Below are 25,498 nucleotides of genomic sequence, written 5' to 3' on the forward strand. Positions count from 1 at the left end.
ATAGCCCCTATACACCGAGGTCCCATAATGCTGCGCATAGTTCTGTGTATGTGCAGAATCTCTACAACATGGTACCACCAACGTTTGGTCTGGTACTTATTCGCGAGACCTCTGAGTAGCACTTGTGCTTGTCCATGATACCCTCTCACTAGTAACAGAGACATCCGTGATGCGAGGGACAAATCCTCACGTATTTGATATTTATAGGTTTTTCAAGCTTGAATTTTAAAAGGTTCTTTTTTCAAACCCAATTTTACGCTACAGTTTAGTTTTCAGTATTTGTCATGGCTGTTGACATTTCGGCTCAGAATCGTGCAGCTGTTACAGCACATTTGACCCAACACGGGGTACCGGTTGCAAGAGCAGACTTTATTTTTGTTGTAGAGGCTAAAACTGCCTACCGCTTCGAGGTTTTTTACACCTGGCTTTAAGTTCCTGCTGTTGACGGAAACAACCAATTCTGTCATGAATATGAGCATGGCGCAGTGCCACAAATTTACCATCATTAAGTTTTTGCTTGAAGTTACGATGTCGGCTTGGCAACACACTATATGGTTTGATGGCACCCTTCCTCACCCAGATTTGTTGGTCCATCTCGGCCCATTGTCGGTCGACGGGGCCACTTGGCCCATTTTGGCGGGATTTACTCCACATCCCAATTATTTGGCTCTTCCAATAGCTGAGCTGAGACTATTGCATACAAATTTGATTCATAAACACCGAAGTGTTATACAATATTTGGTGTGTAATTTTCCTGCGGCTCCGGCTGGGGCGGCACAGCCACCAGGTCTGGGAGGCGTGGTCATTAGTACCCTCATGGTTAATTCTGTGAGGGGGAAGCGCCCTCAGAATAGGGATGAATTCCTGTTTTGGTTGGCTGAGAAATTTAAGCAATTCGATGCTGTTTTTCCACACACGTCTCCTGTAGATAAAAACAGGATCCTAACCATGAGTTTACCGAAAGGCTTAGTTCCCAATTTGGCTGATTGTACCACCTGGCGGAAAGTGTTTGCTGCGGTATATTCCCTTTTCTTTGGAACCCCCTATATGACAGTGCTTCTGACGGTGATTAAGAAAGTTCAAGATGAACACGGGGCAGAGGCCGTGCTGGAGTTAGGGATGAGAGTAGTGGGGGCATTACCTGTGGCTTCTGATATGATCCTGGCAAATGTAAAAGGGGAAGTGGTGAGCTTACAGGTGAGTCAGTGCTTAGAGGCTGTTCCCGATGTGAAAAAACAACGGGAATTGCCAAAGATTATAGCTAAGGCGTATAAATCTTTAGGCCGTAATAATTTTTACACAGACTCAGCAACAGACAAATCCCCAAACTAAAAAGGAGGGGCGTCCAATCTTTCCTAAAAAGAATTGGAATAGAAATAAGCAGCAGCAACAATAGAAGCAGGATTTGCATGCTGGTTCATCGACCCCTGGTACTTTTGAGAGTAGATATGATTTGCATGACCGCCGTAAACTTAAGACCCTGGAAGGATTTCAAGTGCCTGGTCCACGTTCTCCTCGTTCCTTTCAGGAATCATCGGACCAGCAGTTCGGTGGAGGGGAGCGACAGGACCGCAGACAAAGCGAGTCCAGTCAACCACGAAGGGATCAGCCACGACAGTTTAATGTTAAAGCAAAGACGGAGGGGCAACCTCCGCATCGGGCCCCGTTTCAGAAGAAGAAAATTGCAACTTTAACAGTAAAATATGCCTCATACGGTGAGAAGCCAACTCCTCGATTGGAGATGGGTTGTGACACTCCTAGACAGGGCAGTGGAAGTTACCATAGTGTGGGAGGCACTGCATCCTTGTCTGGAGACCAACTGATACTTTTGTAACGGTGGAAACAGCAGATATACGAGTTGCACCACCTTATAGACTATATTAGGTCACCCTCTAAATTGAGGGTGATATCAGGCGGAAAGTTAAGGCGATCTTGTGCGAACGCCTTACTTCCTCATATGACATTTTGTTGGTGGAGGCAGATTGGCTGCCCCCATTCGTATTAGCATCTTCACGAGGGGAAGACGTAATTTTACCAAATTTTTCCTGTAACTTCTGGAAGGAGGCAAAACGGGATTACGCGTTAGATTTTGCGCCGGCTGTGTATCGTAATCAAGTGGGCTGGGACACATATTCTCCGCTGCATGTGATACCTTTACGTTCTATGCCACAGCCACTGGTCAAATATCCCATCAAAAGAGAGGCCAAAGCTTCTGTGAATAACATACTAACACAATTGGAACATCAGGGTGTAATTGAGCCCCGTGTTTCAGCAATGAATAACCCTCTTTTTCCGATAGTGAAACCAGATGGTTCCTATCGTATTGTTTTGGATTACAGAAATTTGAATAGTCACGTGTGCACATTTGCCGTTCACAACGCACGCAGCTCTGCTCTGATCAATAGCATAATACACAAAAAATATGAAACAACCCTCTATAACACGGTTAGGGTTCTCCAAAGGGATCTTTGGAGACTCACCTAGCAATTTAATTCTCTGGCCTGGCATATTCCCCAATAATCAGGGACATTTTATCCTCCACGGATTGTGGAGATGATTTTAGACTTTCTCTCTTTCCCTTCTGATACATTGGCACATATTGCCAACATTTTCTTTGAGGCCTGTGACCACGAAGGGTGATATAAATTTTACCCAGACTTTACTTATAGTTTGAACTGACCGAACTTTATTTGTTAACCATGGACTAAACAGAATCTACTGTCGCTTATTAAGGCGACATTATTGTATACCATTACCTGATGGGCTCATCTATTTGGTGGAAGCTATGGTCTTTATCACCAACGCAGGCATTACCTTGCAAGGATCACTGAATATGGATTTACTAGGCGTATTTCGTCTTGAGTCCCTGAGAAGGTTGACTGACTTAAGATGGATTTAATATGGATTTAATAAGCATATTTAGTCTTGTGTCCCTGAGAAGGTTGACTGGTCTAAGATGGCGGCCACTTATTTGAATTGTAGTGGCAGTTCAAATCGAATAACGAGGATTCTCTGTATTGCTGAACCTCATATCATTTGGTGAGGCTTGACTAATAAATAGACCAATTATTGTGGGTCTGTGATGTGATTTTAACTGCTGATCGAATTTCCATATACGACTATATAGACCTATTATTGTGGGTCTGTGTTGTGATTTTAACTGCTGATCGAATTTTCGTATATGACTACATAATTTTATAGAAATGCGGAGCTATCTCATAAATAATTTTCAGTAAGTTAGGGACTTCGATCTGTAGCCTAATGGATATTTTGACATCTTTTTAGATAAGTTCTCAATCATTCATGTTTTAACCACATAATATGGCGGCGGCGAACAGGATTTCCGCTCGCCGCAACCATGTGCTAGTGTTTTGAGACGTTTTAGGCTACAAGTTAGCACTTCCGGCGTTCAACGTCTTACAATGGCCATACGGAGGTGTCGGGAGTCGGATTGAGACTCTAATGCTGTTACTCACAGGTATGGATCGGTTGGTGATTCGGGGACGCGCTTATAATACTTTACGGTTGGTGATGATGGTTGTGTGATTAGATATATTCTTGGTCTTGCAGCTCGTCGTGGGTTATTCAAATAAAGAAGCCCTTGTTTGAGCACGACCTTATTCTGTTTCGTGTGAATTAGGTAAGATGTGAGATGGACTTTTATACTATCGCAGTGATTCTGTTTGGTGTTATGGGCACGGTATTGGTTTATTGGGTCCAGACTCTATATGTTTTGGACTTTTATATATTTTTTCTATGCATCTGATTTGTCATGCATTCTATTGCACGTAATAATATCCATTAGATACCTGGACTTTCTGAATTTTGTTTTGGCAATATTTTGACTTACATTCAAGAACCTTAATTTGTAATGAGGGATATTTCTGATTTTTTTACGTTTTGACATTTGTTTGTCTGTCCCTTGTGTCATAAGCAGAATATATTACAAGTATTTACTCAGTTGTTTAATATTAATGATTCACCCGAGCGCTCACCTCAGCGTCTGTAATTGGGACTTCACCATTTTTCTGCAGATACTTGTGATAAATTGGAATCTTTCAAGAGATGTTTGGCTTTGCCCGGCCCAATTTGGCTGGGACGGAAATATAATCAGTCTGAAGGTACGTGTTGACCCCATGTATGTGATTTAGAATGGTTGTCGACCATATTAGAGTACTTTCCCGACACTAATTCCATTTATCTTCTTGACCTGACCAAACTTTAGGCGCATAGACGTTTGCACCGTGTGTAAGGTAGGCTTGGGTATTCAAGTGGATAATTTCTGTAGCTAACCCGCACTGGTTGTGGTACTGGAGTGAAAGCTCATCGGTTGCATGTTGCCCTTCTTTTGGCACACCATATAATTCCACCTACTCCCTTGCATTGTCCGCGGGGTGTCTCTCTCATTGGTTGGTTTCTACTATCGGACGTCATCAATGGATATATTAGATAAATACCATGAAATGTAATACAATCACTGTCCCCTGCTGGGTGTTTTCAACATGGATATAAGGCTTATGTTGTATGTTAAGAAAAGAGTTGGCAGCACCATTAATCTATATGAGATGTGTGATATTATTGTAGCACCTAATGTGTTGGGCTGACATTATGTTTTATGATATGTTTTCCAGCCCTGAGGAAGTCGCGGGTGTCTTGTCCCGAGCGACGAAACACGTGTTGCCTGGAGTCTCTACAAGAAATGCATTAAAATGATGCTTGTTTTTCATGTATTTATACTGACAGTCAAGTTGTTCACTTGTCTCTAATAATAGGAATGTGTGCCGGGACATGTTGCAAAATTGTTTATTGATCTTTGATCATATTTGGGAGGTGTTGGATGATTGCCTCGTCCCCGAGCACCTATTGAGTTACTGTGCAACTTAATACTTATCGTACTTAGTGAGCGCCATTACCACATAGGATTTAATCATCCCAACGTGCTCGCAAGCTTAATGTTCATTGGCTGTGAAGCAGTAAAAGTAGAAGTGTTGGTAGCCATTTCCTCCCCCTCTGCGGAACACCATGGACAATTTATTGTCTGGGTCCGGTTCACTGTTGAGAGCCATTTTTGCCGCACTTCAAAGAAGTACGAGGAAAACAAATAGTAAAGGAGAGGGTTGGAACACTATTAAGTCTGAACAGTGGTCATATGGTGGTGGACAGGGACTGTAAACGTAAAAAATGATTTCTATATATTTTAAGGACCATTTATATAATTTGCATAGGGCCCACAAATCACGGCAGGAAAATACCAGCGTGTGTTGCTGTTTTGCTTTTATTAAGTGCGCGGGTGGGATACATCCCAAAATCACTATTTAGTTATAATGTAGTGTTTTCTTTTCTGACGGGGAGTGCTACATCTTTGGAGCAAATAGTACAATATGGAGGAGGGTGTTGCAAAAAGAAAGCGCGCTGTTATGGTCTTCATTTAAATAAGGTTCTGAGTAGGCTACTTCTCTGGAGTAATGTTTACTTATGATGTATACTTATAGTGCGGTGCTTGCTTTTGTCGCGGGGAGTGCTACTTCTTTGCAGCAAAATAGTAGCTGTGGTTGTGCTGCAGACATTTTAGTCCAGATGTGAAACATTTTTTATCAAGCAATCACAAATCTAGTTTCTTACGAAAGATTAGCTGTATATATAAAAGGGGTAACAAAAAAAAATGCAAGTCATAAGATATCCCTTAACCGTGGCCACACCTTCCCTTTTTCCCCCGCAGGCTATGTTTTCTAAACGTGTTGCCCCGTATTCTTGTTACTATAAGAGGGCATCAGTTACTTTTAGATAAAGATGAAAAGAAGTGCTACAGGAAACACTCCCGCACTCCATCATCTCAGGTCACAACAATATTAACAACTAAAAAATAGTTAAGCACAAATGACGGCATATTATATAGAAATGTACGCTTCATCTAAATATTAAATATTAAATAAAGCATTATGTACAGAATTTTTGTTTAGCAACTATTATTTTATAAAACATAAGCAGTGTTACAAACTGTGAGGTACTAAGTTATCAACGGAAATAACTGTAGTATATGTGGTAAAAAAGTGGCACAGATAAATCTCCAACCCCTTTGAATTACTATAAAGTCACAGTATTAAAATATACAGTATGAGTTTATAGTATTCCACAGGAGAACAAGAATAAGGACCACAATAAAAAAACAATTTTTTTATAATTTCGAATCTGTAGAACTCAAGAAAATTCTGTTGTAGTGCTTAGAGGTCTGTAACTGCTCCGCTAACAGATCAAGTCCTCCTTTAAGAACATATAGGATAGTAGTATAATATACACTACTGTTCCTATTTATTCTATAGGGAGAAAGAGAATAGGAACCACAATGAATAAAAAAATATTTTCCAGCGGTGAATATGTTCAAAGCTTCTTTTTTCCGGGACTTCCAAATCTTTCTGTTCAAGATGACTGGTTATAACCTTCTCTGAGATCATGATGACTGTGAATATTACGATATACATTCTCACAGTATATGATCCTAGAGGGTGATACCGAGTAAGAAGGAGAAGCTGCTGACGTTACATATCTTTACCTACACACCCACAGGTCACCCATACCTCTGAGCTCAAGTACAGTGTCAATTTTATAATATACAAGTCACACTATATGAGCACAAAGAAGCCAGAAAAGGAACAGTGTTTAGTGTATTCTGTTTGTTTCTGAATTGAAGCTGCTGACGTTATATATTTAGTTGTTGTGTCAATGGGTCACCAACACCTCTGAGGTCTAGTATACTTTGAATATTACAATTTACATAGTCACAGTATATGACCTCAAAGGAGCCAGAAAAGATACAGTGTTTCCTCAATTCTGTCTGTTTCTGAATACAAGCTGCTGACGTTACATATTTAGTCTTCGCATCGATGGGTCACCAATACCTCTGAGGTCTAGTATACTTTGAATATTACAATTTACATACTCAGAGTATATCACCTCAAAGGAGCCAGAAAAGGAACAGTGTTTCCTCTATTCTGTCGAACGAAACTAATCGATCGACGGGTGTGGTTTAAATACTTTTTGGTTATTGAGTAGTCTATGGAAGGAAAATGCAGCTCCGTCCATTTAGGGTAACTAGACATAATATCGAAAAAAAAATATCAAGTAGTCAGAATATCAAGTTTTTAATATCGAATGGACAGAATATCGACTTGCAAAAATGTAGTGGTGAAGAATATCGAAAAACAGGTAAGAAATATCGATTGCAATAATATAGAAGTAAGTAATATCGACAGTCATAATATAGTTGTTAAAAATATCGAATTTTTTATAGTGTTTTAAGTGTTAGTATATGTGTTAAAAGTATGTATTAATATTGGAATGTATGTTAGAATATTGTTAAATTAATGAATTTTATGTTTTTTTATTTCCTTGTAATTTAATTCCGTAGCGGGTTGTGGGTTTATAGGGGAGTAGGGTGGGAAGTAATTTAATTATAGTACATTAAATAATAATTTATAGGAATTATTAATTATTTTTAATTTAATTTTGCGTTTTACTTCTTTAGCGGGTTGTGGGTTTATAGGGGAATAGGGTGGGAAGTAATTTAATTGTTATTAGTTAATTATTAATTGGTATTGAAAATTAATTGGTTGTTGATGAATTATTAATTGGTAAATAATTAGTATTAATTGGTAATTTGTTTTTATTGTTTAATTGATAATTATGTTAATTGTATTCATTTAATATTTGTAGCGGGCAGTGTGTTTATAGGGGAATATGGTGGGAAGTAATATAATTGTAAATAAATAATTATTTAATTTATTTGTGTATATTGTTAATTAATATATCTTTAATTTAATTTTGCGTTTTACTTCTGTAGCGGGTTGTGGGTTTATAGGGGAATAGGGTGGGAAGTAATTTAATTGTTATTAGTTAATTATTAATTGGTATTGCAAATTAATTGGTTGTTGATTAATTATTAATTGGTAAATAATTATTATTAATTGGTAAATAATTTGTATTAATAGTTTAATTGATAATTATGTTAATTGTATTCAATTAATATTTGTAGCGGGTATTGTGTTTATAGGGGAATATGGTGGGAAGTAATATAATTGGAAAAAAATAATTATTTAAATAATTTGTGTATATCGTTAATTAATATATTATAAATTAATTATTAATTGGTATTATTTGCATTTATTAATGTTTGTTATTGAAAAACAATTGATTGTTAATTAATTATTAATAGTTAATTAATTAAACAAAAATGTATTGGTATTTATAAATAATCCATTCTTGTGTGATTGGTAATTAATTGTAATACTTGTTTTTGTATTAATAATTAATTAATTTAAAAAAATAAATACATTTATTATTTTCTCTACTATTTCACTTACTTGAGTGGGAATAGTAATTTTTACCCCTACGCTATCCAATGCTTTCCCTATTATTCCACTCTCTGGAGTGTGAATAGTAATTTTTACTCTCCCGCTATCCAACGCTTTCCCTACTGTTGCATTCTCTGGAGTGGGAATAGTAATTTTTACCCTACCGCTATCCAACGCTTTCTCTACTGTTGCACTCACTGGAGTGGGAATAGTAAATTTGGCCCTCCCGCTATCCAACGCTTTCCCTACTGTTGCACTTTCTGGAGTGGGAATAGTAATTTTAACCCCTACGCTATCCAACGCTTTCCCTACTGTTGCACTCTCTGGGGTGGGAATAGTAATTTTTATCCCTACGCTCTCTGGAGTGGGAATAGTAATTTTTACCCCTACGCTATCCAACGCTTTTTCTACTGTTGCACTCTCTGGAGTGGGAATAGTAATTTTTATCCCTACGCTATCCAACGCTTTCCCTACTGTTGCAGTCTTTGGAGTGGGAAAAGTAATTTTTACCCCTACGCCATTTGACGTTTTCTCTACTGTTGTAATCACTGGAGTGGGAATAGTAAATTTTGAACTCCCGCTATCCAACGCTTTCCCTACTGTTGCACTCTCAAGAGTGGGAATAGTAATTTTTATCCCTACGCTATCCAACGCTTTCCCTACTGTTGCACTCTCTGGAGTGGGATTAGTAATTTTTATCCCTACTCTATCCAATGGTTTCCCTACTTTTGCACTCTTTGGTGTGGAAATAGTGATATTTACCCTTCCGCTATCCAACGCTTTCCCTACTGTTGCACTCACTGGAGTGGGAATAGTAATTTTTACCCCTACGCTATCCAACGCTTTCCCTACTGTTGCACTCACTGGAGTGGGAATAGTAAATTTTACTCTCCCGCTATCCAACACTTTCCCTACTGTTGCACTCTCTGGAGTGGGAATAGTAATTTTTACCCCTACGCTATCCAATGTTTTCCCTATTATTGCACTCTCTGGAGTGGGAATAGTAATTTTTTCCCTCCCGCTATCCAACGCTTTCCCTACTGTTGCATTCTATGGAGTGGGAATAGTAATTTTTACCCTCCCGCTATGCAACGCTTTCCCTACTGTTGCAGTCACTGGAGTGGGAATAGTAAATTTGACCCTCCCCCTATCCAACGCTTTCCCTACTGTTGCACTCTCTGGAGTGGGAATAGTAATTTTTACCCATACGCTATCCAATGCTTTCCCTACTGTTGCACTCTCTGGAGTGGGAATAGTAATTTTTACCCCTACGCTATCCAACGCTTTCTGTACTGTTGCACTCACTGGAGTAGGAATAGTAAATTTTACACTCTCGCTATCCAACGCTTTCCCTACTGTTGCACTCTCTGGAGTGGGAATAGTAATTTTTACCCCTACGCTATCCAATGGTTTCCCTATTATTGCACTCTCTGGAGTGGGAATAGTAATTTTTACCCTCCCACTATCCAACGCTTTCCCTACTGTTGCATTCTCTGGAGTGGGAATAGTAATTTTTACCCTACCGCTATCCAACGCTTTCCCTACTGTTGCAGTCACTGGAGTGGGCGAATAGTAAATTTGACACTCCCGCTATCCAACGCTTTCCCTACTGTTGCACTCTCTGGAGTGGGAATAGTCATTTTTACCCCCACGCTATCCAACGCTTTCCCTACTGTTGCACTCACTGGAGTGGGAATAGTAAATTTTACCCTCCCGCTATCCAACGCTTTCCCTACTGTTGCACTCTTTGGAGTAGGAATAGTAATTTTTACCCCTACGCTATCCAATATTTTCCCTATTATTGCACTCTCTGGAGTGGGAATAGTAATTTTAACCTCCCGCTATCCAACGCTTTCCCTACTGTTGCATTCTCTGGAGTGGGAATAGTAATTTTTACCCTCCCGCTATCCAACGCTTTCCCTACTATTGCACTTACTGGAGTGGTAATAGTAAATTTTACCCGCCCGCTATCCTACGCAGAAAATATTGAATATTTTTAATTAATATTACGTTAATATATATGTATTAATTTTTTTTTTTACTTACTGTAATTATTCATTAATGTTACTGTTATTTAGGTATTTTTAAGTATGTGTCAGTTAATTATATGCATTATTTCATTAATTTAACATTACTTTTAAAACATTTAAAAAATTCGATATTTTGACTAACTATATTATTTACAACGATATTTTGGATTCGATATTTTTGTACTTTCCTGTTTGGAGATAGGAATTCGATATTTTGGTATTCTATATTTTGGCATCGATATTTTTGTAAGTCTATATTTTTGTAGTCAATATTATGTCAGTGATCCCCAATTAGATGTCACGTTTTACAGTTGACACATGCTCATGTTTTGACTATTTAACTTGTGCACGTGTTGGGAAAAGTTGCAAAATGTGAAGCGGTAAAGGTTTTGCTTTCGATCCTCACACGTATAAGCTGCTTAATATGTAGAGCTTGAAAAATGTTACTCGGCAAACCGTGTTATTTCCTTTCTCGTATCTAAAAACATCTATTAATTGCCGTAATTCTAAATAGAAGACATATAAAAAATATCGTGCAGAATAGAACAAAAAAAAATGTGCTAATATTTCTTATCACTATGGGTTTAAATGAAAAAAATGCCAGCATTTTTAAAGTGGACAGCTACCTCCAGAGAGGTGTCCCGGCGCTCGGATGGTGCTCTAAGATACTGCCGGAGCCGGGAATCAAACTGTGAACGTTGTTGTTCGAAGTCACGTATCATACCTGCAGGGTCACACTTTTTCCACACTTATATGTTAATTAGTGCTAATTAAGTTTTAATCATTGTTGAATTATAACTTATAACAGACTACTGTTTCAGTTAGTTTTTCACTACAAAAAGTATGGATGTCTTTTTATAATGTACTTAAAAACAATATAGGTTTCAGGGACATTGTAGGTAGAAATTAGTTTTATAACAACTTTGAAATTTAATGAGAAAAACCATAGGTATTAAGAACACTATATTTAGAAATTAGCATTTAAAAAACCTTTGAAATTCACTGAATAAACCATAGGTTTCAGACATGTTATAGTTAGTTGGACATTTCACTCATACAAAACCAGAGAAATTCTCCCTTTATAGTAATTTGAGTAACTATATCTCGGGCCCCCGCAATCCACTGCTGATTACTTCATATATTACATCAATCATGACATGGTCAGTGACATCACTGATGACATCACTTATGACATCTCAAATAACATCACTGATGACATTATTGATGACATCACAGGATTTCATCATCCCTGTCATACCTGTGATTGGGCTGCAGCTTAAGGCCCGGCCAGCGCTCGAGTGCTTCTCACAGCAGGACCAAACAAGAAGCATTATACATATGGCGGAGGCCTTACCGTCGAGAGTGCACCACCCCTGACTTGAGGGCCACGGGGGTTGACATCCAGCAGCCTCGCATTGGGGAGCGAATGGCCAAGGATTGAGGAAGTGCCTGATCTTCAAGGCTAATTTGTAGGCTTTTATCATCCCAACAGAACATTATGAAGGCATCTTACAGGGGATCATATATCCCTTCCGAACTACATTTCCCAGAATCCAGTGTGCAGACTCATGAGCATCCTATAGGAGGCGCGTAATAAAGGGAAGTTGAAATGAAGCCGGAAGTGTGTGTGTTCCTTTCACCACTGGTCTTTGAAAAAGATGGGATATCGAAACGCATCAGGCCAACAGCGGTGTTCGGCTGTTTAAGGCATCAAGGGGCAGACGCTTCCATACCTGTGATTGGGCTGCAGCTTGAGGCCCGGCCAGCGCTCGAGCGCTTCTCACAGCAAGAAGCATTATATATATATATATATATATATATACCCCCCTGATACCTCTTCGTAAGGACTTGGGCAAGCGCTCTATTAAGGACATAGCAAGATTGCGCCCGCTGCTCTTTTGGGTTTGTTTGAGACGCACCCCGGAATTGGCCAGCTATGCCGCTGCTCTGAATGAGATCATTAATTTAGATACAGGTAATAAGATCAAATGGATCTGTAAATTAAAGCAGTTGGTCACAGAAATTGGGTATGGGGATGCATGGTCCAGCCAGATTCCACCCGCAAAGCAAATTTTTAAAAAAGCTTATTGGGATTGGGTGAAGGGAGGGGAAGCACGAAACCCCAACCGAGGGATCCGCACTGATCAGTTCCTGGAGCACAAGCTTGATGCTAAATCTGAGCAGTATCTCGACTTTATACAATCCCCACAAGACAGAATGCTCTACATGAAGCTTAGGTTAGGAACCCTCCCGCTTAATGTTTTGGTATCAGGTTGGAAAAATCAGAGCGTAACATCCGCCAACTGTCCTGGGTGTTGCGCCCCCAATGAATCCATCTCCCATTTCCTCTTTGCGTGCCCGGTCTATAGGGCGGCAAGGAGGAAACGGCTTAGCCAAATCTGCAGAAATCTGGGTTTTGTGGATTATAGGGTGGCGTTACGTTCTATTTTAACCGATGCCTCTTCCCTTGCCTATGGTCTGTGGGGTAGCCACATTTTTGGGGTGTGCCTGGTTGATGCGTACTAAATTGTTAAGGCCTAGCAAGAGCTAGGCCTTTAGAGATATATGCTGTATTTTGTTCTGCTTCATCAGGAAGTGTTTTTTTATGGTTTTTTATCTGTACATATTCCCTTTTTAAATTCTATTTTTACATTGTCACATGTTGTATAATGACAGACTTTTATTGATGAACCAATTATGCTCGTACTTTTATGATATTTTATATCGAATAAAGTGTTATACTATATATATAGATATATATATAACTAATTTCAAGTACAACACCTGAAAGCTAAAGTTTATTTAATGCATCTTTAATCTACATATGCTACCTTCCATCATGCATATATATACCTTCCTTGTACTTATGGATCTATATCTTTATTACCTTTGGATCTATATATTTATTACTTTTACTTATTTATTACTTTTCTTCTAACTCAGCATAGCCAATGCACTACCCTATTTTTCACCCTATACCGCTCTCAATATAACCTCTAGCTCAACTCTCTGACTCATCTCAAACCTCTTTCTACTACTCTTTCCAATGCACTACCCTATTTCTCACCATATACCACTATCAATATATCCATTACCTCCATTCTCTCACTCATCCCAAACCCCATACCACTACTATGATCCCCCAAAAAAACCTTTCAAGTTTCTTCCCCGCTGCACCCCTCCTTGCATCATCTCATACCTCTTTTTACTATTCCGCTCTCCACAACAAACCTTTCTAAACCCTGCATCTGACTCTTCCCTCTCCACCTCCCTTTTACTCATCCCCCTCCACCTCCCTTTCACTCATTCCAAACCTCCTCCTACTGCTATGAGCTCCAAAATAAAAATAAAAAAATCTAAATTCTTCCCTTCTATCCCTCCACTATCCTTTCCAATCCAAATAGCAGACTAACATGTACACCACTCACATTTCTTTCATATTTCACTATACTAATTGACCATTAACGCTGTATGGGTTCAGGAGTAGTGCGCTACTCGCCGAAAATAAGCTCTTCAACACCCGATCAGGGGTAGCAAGCGCTATATAAATGCAATCCTTTTTAGGTCTCGCCTTGCTATCGCGTAAGCGATCGCGAAGCGAGACTATAGAATACGGGTTTGAAAAGTGCTCCCAAAAAGCGGATTGCATGGCTAGCACGCGCACAATCACGCGCATCGCGCCGCCATGCAATCCGCTTTTTGGGAGCACTTCAAAGGGTCCGCTCCCCCGCCCCCAAGCACGCGCGCAGGCTTGTTTCCTCTGCTCCAGGGCTTCTAATTAGCAGGTAACCCAGACCAACGAATAGAAATCGTTAAGCCCTGCCCACCGCTCTTTTAAACGCCAGTGTCTCGCACCACCGTTCTTTGGTGATAGAACGCGCTTTTTGCGGCTTGACGTGCCACTGCTAGCACGTCGTTGGGAAAGTCTTTAGTGCGAGATTCTTGGGTCAAGCTCCCAATATTACTCCCACAAAACGCCAGGGTCGGTAGACGAGATCGCATGGCGCCTCTTTTCATGGTATGGCCGGAGGCCGCACGTAATGGAGTCAGTGGTGTTGGTTTACTACGTGAGCAACCCTTCCGGCTCTCACGTTGTTAACAGGCGGGGGCGTCATTAGAAGAATGTCCCCCCGTAAGCTTCGATATGGGTGGAACAAGCGTGGGAGACACTAGGAAACCTGTAATTTAGTCTGGATTCATAAGGGAAAAATCAATGTTTGGCAAGGAAATGCGTATATAAAGTAGACTAGGTGAGCGTACCCCCAAAAGAGTGCGTTTTAGTCTGGCCTATAAACCAGGCCAAAGGTCATCGCCATGGACACCGCATCTCCAGTGCTCACGGAAGCACAAATGAAAGCGTCGCTTCCGGGAATAAATTATCCTCCGGCACTCCGCCTCCTTTCCACCACACTTGAACTCCCCGTGTCTCAGCAGCCCAGTTTCCTCTACCCTCCCTCGAGTGCTGTGATATGATTCATCCGGAAGTCATGTCCCCGATCCCAAGTTTAAAACCCGAAAGACAAAAACAACTTTATACTAGAGCGCTGCTCCAACTCTCCCATTTCTGAATTCAGTCGCAGACAGAGGGGAAAAAAATCCAAGCACACATGGCACCACCCCCTAGTCGACGCACGCGATGTTAGCATGTCAGATGTACAACCGCAGTTCACGTGAGGGCTGCATGTAATTGGACCCAAACACCACACACACGAAGGTACATGTCTGCGGTGGGCATTTATGTTGACAACCCTAGCCATGCCGGCGACGGTAGTGTTAAAAAGGAGGTGCTTCCGAGATCCTGCATGAAAAAGATCTTTTGCGTCGGCGGGCATTGTTTACCTGCTTCCCCCGGTAGAAGAGCCTCTGCCGGTCTGGGTTTACGTTGAAGGTCTCCTGGATCTTGAGCCTCAGACTCTCGATCTTGGTGAGACGGGACAAGTCGTCTATAGTATGCGTCTCTTTGCCGTCAATGGTTCGAACCTGTATCCACATCCTGCAAATATTCCAGTTTTTGCCTTTTGTTAATCCAGGACCCTAAACGTCCTCCTCCTTTGTATGTGCGACAAACGGTGCCACTCGCTCTCAGGCTGCAGTCAGAGGAACGCCTTGCAGAGGACGGGCATGGCCGTCGATGATCCTCCAACGAAACCTGCAAGGCGGGAAGCACAGGGATGCCAGCCCGCTTCGCCGCCGCTTACAACCGGGAAGCCATGGCTGAGCTGCAGGGAGTGTTTACTAGGAGCTCCTCTCACATGGAGATCACGGCACCAAGCAAGTCTCGCGAAATGTACAGCCAGCAGAGGGTTGGGTCTCGCTCGGATTAAAGAGCCTGCGGGGGGCGCTGCGCACTGCCTCCTTTCCATACTCCCACTTAAAGCTGCCGCCTGGTTTTTAGGTCCGTCCAGAAGGAATGGCACGCATGAACATTTATGAATGGCATAAAAGATACAATTGTCGCGCGCTAGATCTAATCAGCATGATTGCGCAATAAACAACACCCCTATCACAGCGGAAATGTACGTAGTTGTGACTGGAAGCCTTTAGCCGAATTACGAAAACGATACTTGAGAGTGAAAATTGGTTGTTAGCAGTAGTTGAGGACCGGCTATACAGTTGATCTCAAAAAATTGATTGGCAAACTCTTCATTAAACAAGCATTTTGCAATGCAATAGGTCACGCATTTATAGGAGTTTGAGCTATTGGCATTGTAAATGACAATGCTTTTTATTTAATTTTGTTTTTTTTAAAACATAAATAAAAGGCACAGTCATTTATAATGCCAATAGATCAAACTCGTATAACTGGGAGACCTATTGCATTGCAAATGCTTGTTACCTCTCCTACCCCTTCGCTAACCTTCTCAATTCAAATAACTGACTAACATATCCACCACTCAAATTTTTTTCATACTTTCACTATACTAATTCACTACTAATCCTTTATGGGTTCCTAAATAGTAGCGTGCTACTTGCTAAAAAAGCGCTTCAACACCTCATCAAGGGTAGCAAGCGCTATATAAATGCAAACCTTTTTCCATCTTCTATCACTCCACTATCCTTCTCAATCCAAAGAACTAACCAACATATCCACCACTCAAATTACTTTCATATTTTCACTATACTAATTCGCCACTATTTCTTTATGGGTCCCAGAGTAGCGCGCTACTCGCCGAAAAGTGCTTCGACACCTCATCAGGATTAATAAGCAGTATATAATGCAATTACAATTACAATTACAATTAACTAGGTAAACAGGCCTTCTTAAGACTCACCTATGAAGCTGGTCTACACCTGAGGTTGGACAGATCTTTGTATGTATAATCAGTGCAGATAACACCATACATACTCGTTACAGTCACAGGTCCACTGCTGAATGGTCATTGTGTACCATATACATACATACATGCATACATAAATGAATACATGCATATATACATGAATACATATATACATGCACACATACATGCACACATACATGCACACATACATACTAGCATACATACATACAACCAAGCATACGCACATTTTTTTTTGTTTTTTGTTAGAATTTTATATAGCACAAACTAGACCCGAAGATATCGGGTATCAGAACGCTTTACATGAGCACCAGTTTCATTACACAAGGACATATTAATTTTTTTTAGGCGCGGGGAGATTAAGTGATTTGCCCAGAATCACAGGATGTTGAGTGTCGTTGCCGAGACTCGAACGCTGTTCCCCAGCTTCGAGGGCGACCGCTCTAGCCGTAAGGCTACATCCTCTCATATATGTATGCACATGCATACATATATGCATACATACATGCATACATATATACATAGGTAAACAGGCCTTCTTAAGACGCACCTCCGAAGCTGGTGCACATGTGAAGTTGGGCAGATCTTTGTGTTTCTTATCACTACAGAAGAAGGGTAGATGTAACCCTTCCTGTTGTGGTCTACCAGAGCTCAACCACAGTCTGAGGAAAATAAACACGAGTTTCACGTTGGAGTGGCACTTTTATTCAACAAGTCAATAACACAGCAAAATATATATATTCATCTATTCATTAGCTCAGAAAGAATGTTATGATCACAGTTTTAATCAATCAGAAATAGCAACACAAAATATGCATATATTCTTAGCCTGCTAGAGCGTAGAAGGCAAAAACCTTAAATGAGAAAGTTAATCATGCAGAAGTCCTAAGATCAAGATACATTAAATGCAATAAATTGGGTGAGGATGAAAAACCAAGAATGAGTGATGAGACTGAAAAGGAGAGAAGAATGATATCTAGATTGGGCTGTACCACCTGAGAGTAGGCTTCTCAAGCCCAATGCAGATATTCGGCCGGCCGGGAACCCACGGAGTGCGAGGCACTGCAGAAGAGTTCTGGGCTCAAAGTGGGGTCCGGACCTCATATACCTGGTCAAAGCAGAATGGTTAAACCGCATTGACGTGGGTGCTAGAGTCATACTGGGGCAGGTGCTTGACCGCACGCCTACAATGTGTTACTAACCCCTCAGAACACAGAAGTGGGACCTCGGTGGGTCAGGTGGTTGGGCGGGCAGTCGGCCATGCTTGACCACAACTTATAAACAAAGAACATTTTTAGCATAAGTTTCTCTAAATTTATATGTGAGAGCGGATCCTGCAACAGGTGCTATCATTGTTATCATTGCAAGTTGCCGTCTTGAGTTTCATATGAGCAAGCTTGGTAAATTTCATAATATATAAAAAAATGAAGCAAACGATCCTTATGAAATGTCAAGGGTGTACCAACCGGTGAGACACGTTCTTCTTGTAACTATGGAAAGCTTCTGCAGTTTGCCAAGCTGCCTAGCAGAGCTGGACATACGAGAAATTCATGTTTGTAAATGTTGGGCCTAGTTGATTTTATTGTTGGAGTATTGTTGGCGATGATAACACGAGGCAGTGGGCTTTGGCCTCTGCGCAGAGGGGTCAAGGGATGAGTGGGTTATCACTTACTGATTGTGCATGGAAAGAATGATCAAAATAGCACATTTCCAGATTCTGGCTGGTAGGGCCTATACAGAGACCTTCATGCTACCTGGGTTGAGCGAGATGTCATGTTGGGAATTCAAATGGTAAAACGTGACCCTCCATCTGACCCTCCATCAATACATACATACTTATATACATAGGTAAACAGGCCTTCTTAACACGCACCTTCGAAGCTGGTGCACACGTGAAGTTGGGCAGATCTTTGTGTTTCTTATCACTACAGATAGAACCACATACACTCGTCACCATCACACTTTCACAGCTGAATGGTCATTATGTATCATATACATACCTGCATACATACATAAATACATCATCACACTTTCACAGCTGAATGGTCATTCCATGCATACATACATACATACATACCTGACTACTTGGGGAAATTACGATTTCTAATCTCATTACAATTTTTTGCTCCAGATCGCAACCATATCCTGAATATGTATTTGGGGTTCAAGGGGCTTATTTATGAAATAATGATGAAATGCAGCAAGTCACCGTGCTGCGCTGCGTGATAGGAAAAGGGCAGGAATGCGCTGTATTTAACATAACACAGAGCATTCCTATCTTTTCCCAGTGCTGGAGCACAATGTGCTACCTAGCACCAATGCAGGCGCCCTAGCACCAATGCAGGCGCCCTAGCACCAATGCAGGCGCCCTAGCACCAGTGCAGGCACCCTAGCACCAATGCAGGCGCCCTAGCACCAATGCAGGCGCCCTAGCACCAGTGCAGGCACCCTAGCACCAATGCAGGCGCCCTAGCACCAGTGCAGGCACCCTAGCACCAATGCAGGCGCCCTAGCACCAGTGCAGGCACCCTAGCACCAATGCAGGCGCCCTGGCACCAATGCAGGCCCCTTGCACTATGGTTGCAGGCGCCCTAGCACTATGGTTGCAGGCGCCCTAGCACTATGGTTGCAGGCGCCCTTGCACTATGGTTGCAGGCGCCCTTGCACTATGGCTGCAGGTGCCCTGGCACCAATGCAGGCGCCCTTGCACTATGGTTGCAGGCGTCCTGCGTTGCAAGCAACGTTGTTTTGGTTCAGGAAGGTAGGGGTTTCTGTACAAAAACAATTCTGAGAGGCATTTTTCTCATTCTATGTGCGCTGCAGAATGAATGCAGCAAACAGAGAACGAGGAAGTAACACGGAGAAATAAAGATATTTTTTTCTACGCCTTGCCTGGGTATATGGAGCATTTTGACGCAGTCACAGGTCTACCAGTAATGGTAAATATGGGAATGTGCCAAAACCCATGGGTGAATGCGTAGCAACAGACACGCTCTACCCATGGAAAGCCTCCCTGGGGCAGAGTAATGCCACGCAGCGATTTACGCTATCTTGCGTTATTCTAGTTTATCAAGTCATGCACAGCCATGCAACGGAGCCTTGCGTGTCTTGCTAAATCAAACTTAAGAGTTGCGTCGCTCTTGCGCCCCGTTGCGTGTCACGAGGGTGACGCATCTTTTTTATAAATAGGCCCCCATGTTTCCAGGATTTGTTCTATCGTAGCTCTGCACTGTCACAAAAACAACAACTGAAAGATGTGTGAGAGCTGCTGTTTTGAACCAAAAGAATCTAGTCCTGCTCTACAATGTAGAAGATATCTCTGTGAATCCTGTTGACCTTTTTTGTTTTCTGTTGAGAGAGAAAAATATGCATTTTCCAATGTTACATTTTCTCTAGGAAGTCAGGAGTACCAAGGGGTAGGCATGGGTTTAACCTGCCACCCCGGGTGACGCGTAGTTGCCATCTGTGAGCGATACTGTCAAGAGTATACTATGCCAACTTGTTATCCTTCTGAAAACAAATATCGGGTGCAAATAACTCTCTCTCTGTTGCTTTTCAGGCGTGATCTTGTTCACTGTGGACAATCAGGGTGTCATCAGGGCGGGCCAGCCTCCAGCAGCTTACAACGACGATTTCACGTCCAGAGCTCCTGTTTTGGGGAAGCTGTGCGGTGTAAGCCATGTGCTCTTCAGCCCAGAGGGTCTTCTGTATGTCGTGAAAGGATCTGAGATATATAGAGGTCCCATGCCTTCAGACCCATCCAAGAACTGGATCAAAGATACTGCAAAGCGTGTAGGGAAAGAAGACTGGGGAAGATTCAAGCACCTTTTCTTTCACCCCAAAGGAGCGCTTTATGCCACCACTCATGAGGGTGAGCTCTACACAGGCCCCCCGCCAGCCAATGAAGACCAGAGTTGGTTGCACAAACAAGCTACCAAAGTTGGTAATAACGGATGGGATTGGTTTTCCTCCATCTTCTTCGACCCCCAGGGCGTTCTGCATGCAGTGACTGCAGATAAAATGTTCAAGGGAAGTCCTCCAGCGAGTGCAGCTGTCAACTGGATTGGAGAAAGCCAGGCCATTGGCAGAGGAAGTGGATGGAATGGTTTAAGCCACTTCATGTCTTTCACTCCCGACGGCATCCTTTGGTATGTCTCCAAGTCAGATGGGAAGATCTACACAGCCTCTCCGCCAACCAGGATGGACGACAACTGGCTTGGAAGAGCTCAATATCTGGGTCATATCAATTTCTTTAAATTCATGGCCTTCACAAGGGAGGTGGAGAACAAGAAAGAGCCAGATGCTGCCAAACCTTGTGGCATAGCAGCCCAATGACGAGAATAAGAGCCCAACACCCTTGTCTAAGTAAGTATGATGCAAACACAAGGAAATGATGAACGGAGCGCTGGAACTTTTCAGACACTCATCCACAGTCATAGATCTGGGTTGAATCCATCATCATTTTTTAGCTCACTTAGCCGCCCCAGTTCAGACCTAGCCATATGCAAATCAGTCTTGACCCTGCGCCCAATGGGAACAGTCCAGCCCGAACTGCCAGGCCAGATCTTCACTGGACTGGAAACAAGGATCCTACGACCAGCTTTGCGGTTTCAACCCTCATCAATCAGGCTAGCTAGACTCCAGTAGCATGGAGAGCACGGGGCCCACATCTGGGCATAAGCGTCCTACTAGGGGTGAGAAATACAAAAGGAACAATTGATGGACAATTCACCCCAGTACAGAGATCTGGGCCTAAATCCATTGTTTTGTTTCTCCCCATGCTTTTCCAGTTTAAAGCCAGCCATATGCAAATCAATCTTGACCCTGCTCCTCATGAGAACAATCCAGCCCGAACCTCCAAGCCAGGTCTTCCCTGGAAAGGAAGCAAGCTTCCTGGGACCGTTTTCGGGTTTCATCCCTCATCAGACCGGCTAGCTAGACTCCAGTGGCATGGAGAGCACGGGTCCCATGTCTGGGCATACCCGTCTCACTTGGGGTGACAAATGCAAAAAGAATAATTGACGGACAGAATGTTGAACAATGTCATGCATTCTCCCCAGTACAGGGATGAATGTTTGCATTGTTCAGCATTCCATCCATTAGTTGTTCCTTTTGCTTTTGTTGCCCTAAGCGGGAAGAATTACCCACAATGTTATCCTATGGAGACAAACATAGAATGCAATAAATCACCGTGCAGTACATCTTAGAGGTTCACCTTCTAGGATTCCAACATTAGGGAGCCAGGATCCAAAGTTCTACCAACAGTTTCTTGGGGGTGTCTCAGATTTGGCTGGGTGCAGGGTGCTGGGAGAGTAAGTAGCTGGCACCCTGCGAAGAAGGGAGCCCACTTAAAAATAGGCTGCACTGGGGGACTTGTAGCCAAGTTCAGAGGCACTCAAAAGAGTGAAGAGGTCGCAAGGACCTGGGGACCATGGGTCCACAAAGGTTTCAGAGATTCCCTGGCTGGTGTGTCGGTCTCAGTTGTTGCCTGTGGGTGGTGATTCTTATTGTGGGTGTCAATCTCAGCTGTTGACTGCAGATGGAGATTTATATTGTAGGTGTCCGTCTCTGTTTTTGCCTGTGGGCTATGAGCCTTATTGAGAGTATCGATCTCAGCCGTTGCCTGTGGGAGGTGAGACCTATTTTGGGTGTTGATCTCAGTTGTGGCCTGTGGGCGGTGAGTCCTATTGTGGTTGTCTATCTCAGCTGTTGCCTGTACACAGTGAGTTTTACCATAGGAGCCGGCTCTGCAGGCATGCTTTATCTTGTAGTACGTGGATTTGTAGAGCATGAACGTAGCTACAAAGCAATGGGGCACTGTGCAGTAATGGGTACAGCAGAGTGGGCTGGAGAAAAGAGGAGAGAACATATGCAAGTTTGAGGAGGAAGAAGAAAGGGGTGGTGGCAAAGAGAATAGACTCCGATTGCGCTGTCTAGTGGGCTCGTTCTATAACGGTAAACTCAACAGAGTGGCTTCAGAAAGGACGGCAAAGTAAAATATATTTTTTGCAGCTGAAGCAGCATATTCTCCACCCCAAAGCCTTAGGTTGGCTATCCTATTTATGTGGAAACCTTCCTTCCTCATGATGCACGGAGGGCAGAGGAGTTTGCAAGCACCTGAAACCAGTCCCCATTCAGTAAGACAAATCTAGCTTCGGTTCCGTCCATATTGCTTCTGAAGGAGTGTTGCTCCACAACAGTGAGCGTGCAGGCAGATGTAGGTGTACATATACATTTTGCATTGGTTTCATATTTTGGGGGATTCACAACATCCCCAAATAACCCCAGGAAATATTATGAAATCTGTAGTTTTAGGAAAGCCTGTATGTCATTTTGGCCCAGGAATGTCTGAATGCAGACTGTTGTCATCTCTTGCTGCCTGTTTTTCTGCGCCTTTTTCATTTTTCTAGGCCTCCTCGCCTTTGGAGCCTTTTTCCCGCCGCCGCTTTTTTGCCGCTTTTTTCCCCTACTCGCCCTCCTCCCGCCTCCCAGCTGACCCCGCCTCCCCGGCTACCCCTTAAATGGCGGCCGCTGCGAGGCCGCGCAGCGGACGCGCGCAGCGGGCGCACCGCTGGCGCGCCGAAGGCGCCCCTAAGGCAAGCCCGTCTGCACCCGTCCGCGCCTGGCCTGCGCTCAGCGCCCGAACCCCTGGCCCCCGCCTGACCTACGACACCACCACCCTCGTCAACCTCAACCCCGGCCGCACTCCGGGCTGCTACCGCGCCCACCCTAAACGGACCCACGGACCCTTCACCTGCAACAACTGTCACTTCACCTGCCCACGGACCAACACCGCTCCCGTCAAGAACAACTCCCCCGGAAGCAATCTCCACTGCATCCTGGTCAACACCCGATCCATCCTCAGGCACGCCATCGAACTGTGGAACCTCATCAACTCTACGAACCCGGACATTGCCTTCCTCACCGAGACCTGGATGAATCCCTCCTCGGCACCCGACATCGCCATAGCCATCCCCGACGGCTACAAAATCATCCGGAAAGACCGCACCAACCGCATCGGAGGAGGCATCGCCATCGCACACAAAAACTCCATCCGCATCTCAACCAACACCGACAACTCACTCCCCGACGCCGAACATCTCCACTTCACGATCCACAGCGACCCCAAGACCACCCTCAGAGGCACCCTCATGTACAGACCACCAGGACCCCGCACCAAGTTCAGCGAAGACATCGCATACTTCGTCAACCCTCACGCACTCTCGTCCACCGACTACATCCTCCTAGGAGACCTCAACTTTCACCTGGAGAACCTCACCGACAACAACACCACCGCCTTACTGGACAACCTCACCAACCTGGGACTGAATCAGCTAGTCAACACACCCACCCACTACGCCGGACACACGCTCGACCCCATCTTCTCCTCCAGCAAACACATCACCTTCAGCCACACCACCGAACTCACCTGGTCGGACCACAGCTGCGTCCACTTCATCTTCAAGAAGACCACTGTGCACCACCACACCCAGCAACCACCAAGAAGACACTGGACTCGTATCACCACGGATCAGCTCGCATCAACCCTCTCCCAGAACCGACCCACCAGCACCACCGACCCAAACGAAGCCGCCAACAACCTCACCAACTGGATCTCCGACTGCGCCGACCTCCTGGCCCCCCTGAAAAGTCAAGCCAGCACCAACAACCACAAGAAAAACTCCTGGTTCACCCCCGACCTCAAGGATTCCAAGAAAGAATGCCGCGCCCGCGAGAAGACGTGGCGCCTCAACCAGACCGAAGAGAACATGTCAGCTCTCAAGGACGCCACCCGCCAACACCACCAACACCTCCGCGCCGCACGAAAAACAGCCTACCGGAACAGACTTGACAACAACGCCCACAACAGCAAGGAACTATTTGGCATCGTCAAAGAGCTCTCCAACCCGGACGCAGAAAACAACTCCATCCCCCCATCACAGGACCTCTGCGACTCCCTCGTGACCTTCTTCCACCACAAGATCACCGACATATACATCAGCTTCCCGACCACCGACACGAACCCCCCCCCCAGAACCCGCTACCGACATCACCACCATCCTCACCTGGAGCCCAACCACCACCGAGGAGACCACCCGCGTCATGAACACGATCCACTCCGGATCCCCATCGGACCCCTGCCCGCACCACATCTACAACAAAGCCGACGACATAATCGCACCGCACCTCCGAGATGTCATCAACGCCTCCCTCACCACCGCCACCTTCCCGGAGAGCTGGAAACACGCAGAGCTCAACGCCCTCTTAAAGAAACCCACAGCAGACCCCACCAAACTCAAAAACTTCCGGCCCATCTCTCTCCTGCCGTTCCCCGCCAAAGTGATTGAGAAAATTGTCAACACTCAACTCTACAACGCCCTGGAAACCAACGACTCCCTCGACCCCACACAGTTCGGTTTCAGGACCAACCACAGCACCGAAACCGCCCTCATCGCAGCCACGGACGACATCAGAGCCCTGACCGACAAGGGTGAGACCGTGGCCCTCATACTCCTGGGCCTCTCCGCAGCCTTCGACACGGTCTGCCACCGCACCCTGATACGACGCCTCAGCAACGCCGGCATCAGAGGCAAGGCCCTCGAATGGATCATCTCCTTCCTCTCCGGAAGGACTCAGAGAGTCCGCCTGCCCCCCTTCAGATCCACAGCCACGGAGATCATCTGCAGCGTACCTCAAGGATCCTCCCTCAGCCCCACTCTCTTCAACATCTACATGACCCCCCTGGCGAACATCGCACGCAAACACGGACTGGACCTTATATCATACGCCGACGACACCCAGCTCATCTTATCACTCACAAACA

General features: G+C 43.8%; 1 protein-coding gene across 7 annotated transcripts in view; it reads left to right on the forward strand.

The window, feature by feature from the left end:
* Positions 1 to 25,498, forward strand: part of LOC146808630 (uncharacterized) — a 320,797-nt gene that overhangs the window by 292,773 nt on the left and 2,526 nt on the right. For all 7 annotated transcript variants that reach the window (XM_085623656.1, XM_085623657.1, XM_085623655.1 and 4 more), the window contains one exon: positions 20,234 to 21,039. In XM_085623656.1, the coding sequence (XP_085479782.1) occupies positions 20,234 to 21,009 (776 nt within the window). In that variant the 3' untranslated portion in view covers positions 21,010 to 21,039. The remainder of the gene's footprint in view (positions 1 to 20,233; positions 21,040 to 25,498) is intronic.

Source organism: Triturus cristatus, chromosome 8, assembly GCF_964204655.1.
Source record: "Triturus cristatus chromosome 8, aTriCri1.1, whole genome shotgun sequence".
Taxonomy (NCBI): domain Eukaryota; kingdom Metazoa; phylum Chordata; class Amphibia; order Caudata; family Salamandridae; genus Triturus; species Triturus cristatus.